A 10,770-nucleotide genomic window follows, 5' to 3' on the forward strand; every position below is an offset into this window, starting at 1 on the left:
TCCATGCCACATTTACTGTTGCTTTTATTTATTCTAAATTTATACTGTTATTGTTTTTAATACTTACAAACTTAATCAATTAATGAAATCTGTAGCGTTCTCGCCGAATGGGAATTACCCGATGGCGAGGGTAAATATACCCCCCTCAAAGTGAACAATGTCAAATTATTGGACAGCTTTGTTATCAAAAAGCGGCCAGCATCCGATGAGTCATCTGTACCCCCCCCTCCCCACCCCCACCCCCCCCCAAAAAAAGAAAAGAATAAGCCAACTACAATTTATAGTAGTTGAGTCACTCAAGATGGATCCTTTTAATATTCATAATATGTCTTAGTTGTAAATATCTACTTTAATTAGACAATATTATAAGGGAATAAAGAAAATAATAAAATTGCATGTTGATTTTTCATTTTGCGAGTTGCCTCAAAAAGCACTCGCAAAATTTTGCGAGTGCTCCTCAAAGTTAAATTCGAACCCTGGCCTATTTCCGAAAATATAACCCAAACCAAATGTTGTTTTTTACCAGGCGGTTCTTATAAATCAGCTAAAAAAATAAACTTTTGAAGTACAGAAACATCTAACATTTTGGATAATGACTTCAAGAAGTGAAAGCTTTGAAGTTAGAAATATCAAAACTTTGTGTTAATAATACCTTTATTTTATTTTAAGGACACATTTTGAATAAGTCTAGAATTTGAATCATCTTTCACCAAGAAGCAGATTTAAGTTGCAAATTGTTTCACATTTTGTCAGAATAATTGTACAATAATGGAGAAATTCTTTTTGTTTGAGGGGTTTGAACTTCCATGTTTGGGAGAAAAACTTCCAAAACTGATGGCATGGAATTTTAAACTTCCAATAATTGAATTCTTAATTGACGCCCTGAATTATGCTAGAGAGCCAGCAATGACAAAATGACTGTTTAAACACATAAGAAAAATGCCTTACTGAAAGTATTTTCCAACAAGTTGGTCGAACGCTCTTTGGTAAACCTGACCAGCTCAACTTCTGAAGTTCAACTGAAATAAGTATGATCATATAGGCACATTATTATACACGCTTTTAAAATATAAACTAGAGTTGTTCCAATAATCTATTGTAATCAAAAATCAATCAAAAATCGTCAATAGTGGAAAATATCACTAGTTTTAATTGATTATTGAATCATGCATTTTGTAAATATCTTTTTTTTTATAATATAATACAATCAATCACTTTGTAAAGTACGCTATCACAGAAAGGATGAAGGGAAAATATGCACGAGAACTTTTTTTAGTACACAGTTCAAAAATGTCAACTTCGGCAGCCGCCACATTTGTTTTTATTGAATAGTGTTAATGGCAAAGGTTGTTAAATAGTACAGCACATGTACATAAATGATAAAATATATATAAAAAACAATGGTACAAGTGGTATAAAGCACATAAAAAGTTAATAGCTAAACTGTATTTAGACCTGAAAAAACACAACCCTCAAAGCATAATACTATATATAAGACGCAGGCATTTTATTCACGGGAAATTTTTGGGGAAGAAAGTAAATCCTATACACAGTGATTTACGATATTTTTTAAACAGAGAGTTTCCACAAACGTCTTACAAAAGTTAAAATTAGCGTATTATGCATGTGTGAACTTTATCTGTAAAAGAATAAATTTACCAATGTTTGTATTTGGACCTGCCAAAATTGCTTTGATTTTCTCTAACTTGTTTGCCTCCTTATCCACAGCTGAGTTCTGCGTGTAGCGTATAGGGGATGGTTTTGGTGGCTGCCATGTGTTGTTCAGACGAACCCCGACCCCAGGGCCGGCCTTGTGATGACCCCCTGAGCCTGGGGCTGTACCTGGAAAACCAGCAGGTTTTTAAACAACAGTTTGTACATCACAGTTTTTTCTTTGAATTACCTTTTTTATACACATAGATCTATGTTTTAGTGTTTGCATATTTGTCTTGTTACAGAGAGCACACTGCTTCAAGATTGCCATACAACATCAAACAGGATTTTAATTTCACTGATAATTGCTGAAATTGTAAAATGATCCAAATACATGTTGAAACAAAAACACTTGAAAGTCAAAAATAACTGGTACAAGAAATTGTTTCATTGAAATAGCACTTGAGAAACTAAATGATAAAAGAAGGGAAATTTTTTGGACTAGGATTTTGCCAGGTTTTAAAAAGGGTGCTGAGGGACAAAAGGGCAGTGAATTATTAAAGCATTATGAGTTTCATAAAAAAGTTAGAAAATATTTGAAGTAATATAAGCTCAAATACTGAATATGTAGTTTGTTTGAATTTATAACCATATTTCAAATATTAATCAAAACAAAAGAAATATTGGTTTATGTTTCCAATATTTATGTTTCAGCACTTAATTCTTTGGAGGCATAAGGGTGCATGAGGGCAGAAGGGTGCAGGGTTCGAATTTAGACTCGCATACTCGCAAAATGCGAGCGACATTTGGAAATTGCGAGTGACTTTTATTCAAGCTCGCAAAATTCTGCGAGTGGCTTTTTCTAGACCACAAAATGTTAAAAGGAAAGTAGAATAAACATGAACTTAATTCCGCTATGTAGTCGAGTGTAAACAGCCTATAAGTGGCATGTTTACACTACCGGGATAAAGAAGACAGTACGGAGTCACGCTCTAGAAGGTTTTTAAAAATAGAACAAATACGGAAAAGGCCGAGTTTTATCTCGAATCTTTCCGGGATGCTCCGAGGCGTGCATAATACAAAGTAAATACGAATGACGTAATCACCTAGCTCAATCATTGGCTAAATTTAGCGCTTTTGCGCACTATATGTAAACCTTATCATCCTGTCAAAATGCATTCGGAACTCCTCGGCCATTTTATCGAAAACAACCTCGGATGTATGCAGGTACATCAGTTGAAGTAGTTCGTAAAATTTTGAATTATATCATTAATTAAATATAGTGTTTTAGAGTTGTATTTATTGATCTAAGTTTAATTTGATTGCCATTAAATTGTATTATTGCAAACATAATTAAGAATCCCAAGAGTAATGTCACAAAGTTTAACTGCTAAATAAAATTACTACGCGATCTACTTGCAGCGGACTTAAACGTACCACTTTTTGAGTATGTAAACCGTCCAAATACATCCGAGGTTGTTTTTGAAAAAAATGGCCGAGGAGCGCCGAATGGTCAAAATGAATAGACTTCGTTGATCGATATATTTCATGGTCCAAAGTATCCACGCTACATTTACTGTTGCTTTTTTTATTTTAAATTCATTATTTTATTGTTTTTAATACTTATAGACTTAATGAAATCTGTAGCGTGCTTGTCGAATGGGTATTAAATTACCCGATGGCGAGGGTAAATATACAAAGTGAACATGTCAAATTATTGGACAGCTTTGTTATCAAAAAGCTGCCAGCATCAGACGAGTCTTTCCATACCCCCCAAATAGAATAAGCCATCAACAAGTTCTAGTAGTCGAGTCACTCAAGATTGATACTTTTTAATATTCATAATATGTCTTAGGTGTTAATTTCTACTTTAATTAGACAATATTATAAGGGAATAAAGCAAATAATAAAATTGCAAGTTGATTTGTCATTTTGCGAGTTGCCTCAAAATGCACTCGCAAAATTTTGCGAGTGCTCCTCAAAGTTAAATTCGAACCCTGGGGTGCACATTTTGGTCACCATAAGGGCAGAAAGGTGCACAATTTGGTCACCATGAGGGCAGAAGGGTGCACATTTTGGACACCATGAGGGCAGAAGCGTGCACATTTTGGTCACCATGAGGGCAGAAGGTTGCACATTTTGGTCACCATGAGGGCAGAAGGGTGCACATTTTGGTCAACATGTTGACAGAAGGGTGCACATTTTGGACACCATGAGGGCAGAAGGGTACACATTTTGGTCTCCATGAGGGCAGAAGGGTGCACATTTTGGACACCATGAGGGCAGAAGCTTGCACATTTTGGTCACCATGAGGGCAGAAGGGTGCACATTTTGGTCAACATGTGGACAGAAGGGTGCACATTTTGGACACCATGAGGGCAGAAGGGTGCACATTTTGGTCCAGTCTGTACGAAAGTTCGTCGGACCTCGGCTCCCGACGGTAATAAATGGCGAGGTCCGGCAATCGCATGTATATTGTAGGCCCGCGTGTCCGGCAACAATTTTAGGGAAAAATCTGTTGTTTATTAATTATGTGTCAAAGGTGTTTCTTGTTAATTTAATCAACTAACCTATGTTTACAACATAAATTCAGGGCTTTCAATTGACTCGGGTTTTGACGCACAGAAATCGTAAATGACCCGGAATTGACGCATCATTAATTTGTGCAATGCGTCAGTTTCAACCCGGGATAATTTCAGTGCAAGAGTCGGTATCATTTGAAAGGAGCAGCAAGGCAAGCTCTAAATGTTTGTTTAATCAATTAAAGTCAAAAGCAATTAACTGCCGAAGTGACAAGTGATTATCAATCTGGAATCTGACCGTTACCAACTCAAACTAATGACGTAATTATAAACTCCGCCCATTATGCAAATTAACGGATATCTTCGGCTTTTTCGCTAAGTACGATGGTTTGAAAAACAACAATGCTAAAATATATTTTGTATTTTTATATCTTGTCTTATATGAAATTAATGAAATTTGTGTTCGTTAATAATGTGTAACAGAAAGGAATAAAGATTTTTCGTAGCACATGATCTAAAAAGCGGGGGAAACAGGTGCACGCTTACTTCCTGTCAATTTTAATGAAAGTGAAAGAAGAACTGCGTAAATCGTTGTCAGTGTATAGTTCTATAACAAAAGAGTTTTATTGTTATGTGATTAATGAAAAATAAAAAACAATGACTATGTTACAATATTGAGATAGGGACGTTGAATGTTTTTGTTTACTTTAGGAAAAAATATGAAAAACTTGAAAGTGAAACCGAAAGTACAAATATGTTGTTGCAACTATAAAACAATCGATGGTGCATATGAGTCTGACAAGGATGCATAGGGTTACATAATGAGTAATACATGCATAATTCCTGTTTCACTCAACATGAAATAAATAATACGTTCATAGGAGTCAGAACATATGTTTCCAAGTTTTGACTCTTGGAATTTGTTTACCACCCAAGAGACTGAGAAGGAAATAAGACAACAAGGTATTCTTTAAAGATTATATTTCTTTTTCCTTGAATTTTTACTAGAATTGAAAGTGGATTAATACCGCTGATCGTTATAGAAAATAGATTTTGTATTTTTTATTTATGTTTCGGAAGCTTTTAAACCAAGTATAGATAATCATTACCTTGCAATGCCATCTTATGACAGATAATAACTATTATTTATGAAGAACGACCAAGAATTTAGAAATAAAACGGACAATGACTCTTAAAGATCTGATTTTGACTCTTGAAAATCAGACCTCATTCATCAGAGGTTTGATAATGATAAATCTAACAGTATGGTACCAAACATCATCACTCTGGTTTTATATTACGAGAATGACTAAAATGTACATAAAATTATCGGACCTGCAAAAACTGGTCCGGTCCTGCAATGCAGACAGTATTGCAGGACCTCGTGTCCTGCAATATGATAATGACTTTCGTACAGACTGTTGGTCAACATGTTGACAGAAGGGTGCACATTTTGGACACCATGAGGGCAGAAGGGTACACATTTCGGTCTCCATGAGGGCAGAAGGGTGCACATTTTGGACACCATGAGGGCAGAAGCGTGCACATTTTGGTCACCATGAGGGCAGAAGGGTGCACATTTTGGTCAACATGTGGACAGAAGGGTACACATTTTGGACACCACGAGGGCAGAAGGGTGCACATTTTGGTCTCCATGCATGCCAAAAGGTGCTACCAAAAAACAGGATGCAGCACCCATTTATAATTCTTAAACTAAAACCCTATTGGAACAAACATAACCTACCAGAATACTTCAAGTTTGCATTACGAGTCTGCTGACTATGGTTGTCCAAGACCTGTTTAGCGGTTGACTGTATATCTTTCATGGACATTCGAATATTGGCCATATCAATCATCAAATCATCGTCGCCATCATCCCAAGCATCTTCTGTCTTGTTCTGAAAGTCTTGGAATGAGTCACCAGTCTTTGCAGTTTTCATCTTTTCATCTTTCTTCAAGTTTGAGCTGTAAAAGAGTTTGTTTTTTTAAACTTCACCACCACCAACTGTTTTATTAATTAGCATCACTGTGTCAGGGAGAGTTAAGAATGAGATTGCATTAGACTAATTTTTGTACTCTTTATTTATTGTCAAGTATTCTATATCTTGTCCTGAACAAAGTTAAGTGTTTGTTTATCATGTACATGTCAAAACTTGTTGACTCGATATCGCTTGGCTTGTACTTGATGTAAAGAACTGATTGTGTTTTTTAATTTTATTCTATGTAAGCATTCCCAATTGTCTGGATGTTCGCCAAGCTCAATGTATTTTGGCCAGTTCCTGGGATATTGAGCCAACAGGTTTTGACTGTAGTGTCACCCTCTGATTTAAGGGCCAGTCCATTGGACTTACATGTATAAGACACCTTAACCGTACATCTTTATTCTGGTTCCTTTCCTAAATGTCAGGCAACAGACAAGAAGGTAATTTGAACGGTTATGTATCTATGTAACTAGCTATGTGGTCAGCAGATGGCCATATCAGAACAAGTCCCTTATGGAGCTTCAGGGTCGCATACTCGCAAAATGCGAGGGACATTTGGAAAATGCGAGTGTCTTTTATTCAAGCTCGCAAAATTCTGCGAGTGGCTTTTCTAGACCACAAAATGTTAAAAGGAAAGTAGATTAAACATGAACTTAATTCCGCTATGTAGTTGAGTGTAAACAGCCTATAAGTGGCATGTTTACACTACCGGTATAAAGAAGACAGTACGGAGTCACGCTCTAGTAGGTTTTCAAAAATAGAACAAATACGGAAAAGGCCGATTTTTATCTCGAATCATTCCGGGATGCTCCGAGGCGTTCATAATACAAAGTAAATACGAATGACGTAATCACCTAGCTCAATCATTGGCTTAAATTAGCGCTTTTGCGCACTATATGTTAACCCCATCATCCTGTCAAATGAATAGACTTCGTTGATCGATGTATTTCTTGGTCAAAAGTATAATAAAGCAAATAATAAAATTGCAAGTTGATTTGTCATTTTGCAAGTTGCCTCAAAATGCACTCGCAAAATTTTGCGAGTGCTCCTCAAAGTTAAATTCGAACCCTGAGCTTGAACCTTTAATCTGTTGCTCTATATGCAGACGCCCTAACCACTAGGCCACAGATGCAATCACTGAACATGTATTATGAATTAAACTGAGAGCTAATAAATTCAATTTTTGGAGTGCTGTATTTTCCATGTTCAGACTATTTCTTGTTTGATATAAAATGCTAACAAAAAGTAGTATAATTCTAGTACTAGAATTAATATATTAAAACAACTGTTTTTAAGAAATTGATAGTTCTTTTTGTTTGAAAAGTATAGTTATTTATATCTAAAACTATAATTATTATATTAGTAGACAATGTAAAACATCTCTGAGATTGTTTGAAGTTGTTTTGCTCAAGTCCATCGTAACCCCCCCCCCGGTCTGGGTGTATACCGGGGATAGCCGGGGAAATGGGCCTAGTTTTTTTACCTTTCAGGTGGCCCAGCAGTGCCGGGTGAAAGCGGTGGTTTTGTCTTCACGCCCAAAATAGCGGGCAATGGGCCTTACCTAGCATCCCTGAGGTGCGGAGGAATTTGGCAGGGATTTTACCAGCAGTTAATTCCCCTCAGGGTGGGGAGTTTACCTCGGCTTGGCTGCACCGAAAGTCAAAAGTCCCAAGTATTCCCCAAACTTGGGGGGCCATGGTTACAATTGGCTGGTGCATTTTTTTAATATGAATCCTGTGCCTATGTTTACTTCATTGTAACAGGTAACTCTGCTTATAACAGATCATTAATGGTGAACTTTGCTGAGTTATATTACAGTACTATTAGAAAGTTTTACCATTATTCAGATATATATTTTGTAAATAAATCAAATACAGATGGTTTTTTTTATTCTTGATGATAAAAATGCATTTCTGAGTCTCGACTCAGATTAAGACTGTTCATGGGGTGGTATTTAATATTCAACTTAAGTTATTCTTAGGGTCAATTTGACTTCTATTCATTCTATTGCTCAGGTATATAATTAATAGCAACTTTCTGATTAGCTATATCTTCCTTAAATCGAGTAAATACCAATATTGAATACCAGCCCTGGGGCCAATTTCTCGTCTGTTATAACACGATTAAGTTAAGCTCACTATTTTTGTTCTATAACTTATGAAACATTTACTTTTTAAAATGAGGAAGTTTTTTAAGTGTTTTTTGAAGTTATCTGTCTGATAATCACAAAAAAATCAGTTTTATGTATCAAAATCAGGTCAAAGTAAGAAATTTTTTTAAACAAAATAAGCTACCAGTACTTAAGACTGTTAGGCAGGCTTAAGAAGTTTCGAGAAATCAGGGCCTGGTTTACAAAATTTTCCTATTAAAATTCTCCAGTTACAAACCTTATGGGTTGCTGAATGGGTGGATGTTGAGCTCCATAAACAGGTTTACCGCTGCAAAGATAAAAAACATTCAATTAACAAATGCAAAGATAACTTGATCCCCTCCATACACAGGCTTACTGCTGCAACAAAGCAAAATAACTATATCAAAGCCATAAACAGGGTTACTGATAAAGCACAGATAAAGAAACTTTATTTATTCGAGGTATATAAATAATTTAATGTTAAGTGCTATTTTTATGGTTTATGATATGGCAAATCTTTCACAGAGATTAGTACAAATAGAGATACCTTGGAAATAATAGTGATATAATTTAAACAAATTAAATATTGAATTTGAAATTAAAAAAAACATCATTGAAAACCCCACCCCTAAAAAAATAAATTGTGTGTGTGGTTTGGGTTCCATCATGTCCTAAAACAGGTTGGGTAGGAAGCTTTAATGACAAAAAAATACTCTTTTTTTTGGTTTCATTTAAGAAAGTTATTGTCATCAAAGGGAAATACCACTAAAGTTATCTATATATAGTATTTATTTGTTTAAAGCTTTATCAGTTTTTTAAACTACATTCACACAGTCACTCAATTTTGTAACCTCGTAACTCGAAAAAACACTTCTTGCTTTAGCAAAATGCAAATTGCAATAAGGCATTAGCAAGATGTGTCTTAAAAGCTATATAAATGTTGGCATGTACATTTAGGACACTTAATGTTATATTAACATGAAAATCAATCTTTCATCAATGTTTAAAAAATCAGAAAAAGAAGTCAACATGTGTTTGATTTTTAATTTAATTTGCTGTGTTTATAGACAATAATTGGTTGTGTTTGAAATTGGTCACCATTTGCTATCGATAATTAAATTAATTCTGACCAAGCCCTTCTATTAGCTATCAGACAATAATTGAAAGATCATAATATCATTTGGGAATACATTGTTTATACATACATGTAGTATCTTCATGTTAACTTAAATGTTTTAACCTGGAATCAATAACTTTAATACTATAGTCATGCCATTTGGAACAGTTAGTAATTTTTATCTGTCTATGATAACTAAAAAGAATGAACATATTCAAAACAGATACAAATTATTACAGATCATTTGCAATGATGCACCTCGCATCTGGGAGTAGTATGTTATTGGCCCCGGGCCCAGACAGCATCAAGCAAGACTAAGTAATCATATAGCATTATATCCCTGATCCATATAAAAGCATATTAAATAGCTTTAAACCTTCAATAACCTGTTATATCTTATACTTCCAAAACCTGTAGTTGTTATCATTCAATACCTGTTATATTGAACATCTTACAAAATATCTTAGTTTTATAAAACTGTCCACAAAAAAAAAGTAAATTACAAATGATATTGTAAAAGGTTTCACGAACTGAATGCATCGAGCCAGGATTCACTGGACTTGCAGGTGACACCTGACCCACTACACATTATTGTAAAAGTTTTAACGAAACAATAAAAAATTAAAACACAATTTGTAATGTTCGGAGGATTTGAAATGATTTGAGCAAGAGTGTGAATTATGTATGAGAATTGAAGAATTACATAAGATGCTAATGGGATTGTTCTCAATTTTGCGAAGTAATTCAAATACAGCTAATTTGACTAGACCATGATGACAGGTAGACAATCAAAAAGATACACTCGTCATGACTATTCACAGGCGTTTTGAAACTTTTTACCCACCTTCCTGGCACAGTACTTGATCTTTTCCAGAATCCAGTTTTACTAGAATCTTTGACGCTGCTGCCACTGACTGACATTGTTACAGTTTAATGTTAAAACTACAGCAAGGCAATGCAGAAATAAAAAGAATCCATAATTTCACGATTTGTTGTCAATATGGCTACTCACTTCCTGTTTTATTGACCTTGACCTTTAATTCAGCCCAAAGAAAATTCAAAGTAAAGGCTAACATCTACTATTAGGTTATTTACAGCAGTAAGATCTCGATTATTACAGTAAACTTCAACTGTTCCTTAAAAATAAACAAAAATGCGATATAAACACAGCATAGTATGAAGACTAATGTTATTCAGTGTAATAAAGATGTTTAAATTGATTAATATATATTTTGGCGTTTGAGCTCAAATAATCATTCCAAATTGGCAAATAAGTACTAGAGTAATTTAGAAAGGGCGGATTCGCCAAGGTTTGTGCGTTTGAATGACCGTTAGGTATTCCAGATATTCCGGTAATGTACATGA

At 34.9% G+C, this 10,770-nt stretch overlaps 1 protein-coding gene across 1 annotated transcript in view; it reads right to left on the reverse strand.

Moving 5' to 3' along the window:
- LOC128217477 (TBC1 domain family member 22B-like) overlaps nucleotides 1-10,417 on the reverse strand; it is a 29,125-nt gene extending 18,708 nt beyond the window's left edge. Inside the window, exons 1-5 of the mRNA XM_052924632.1 lie at nucleotides 10,250-10,417; nucleotides 8,545-8,595; nucleotides 5,920-6,140; nucleotides 1,660-1,842; nucleotides 949-1,019 (exon numbers count right to left, since the gene is read on the reverse strand). Coding sequence (XP_052780592.1) covers nucleotides 949-1,019; nucleotides 1,660-1,842; nucleotides 5,920-6,140; nucleotides 8,545-8,595; nucleotides 10,250-10,326 — 603 coding nt within the window. The 5' untranslated portion in view covers nucleotides 10,327-10,417. The remainder of the gene's footprint in view (nucleotides 1-948; nucleotides 1,020-1,659; nucleotides 1,843-5,919; nucleotides 6,141-8,544; nucleotides 8,596-10,249) is intronic.
- Nucleotides 10,418-10,770: the final 353 nt, after the last annotated feature.

Source organism: Mya arenaria, chromosome 14 (genome assembly GCF_026914265.1).
Source record: "Mya arenaria isolate MELC-2E11 chromosome 14, ASM2691426v1".
NCBI classification, from domain to species: Eukaryota; Metazoa; Mollusca; class Bivalvia; order Myida; family Myidae; genus Mya; species Mya arenaria.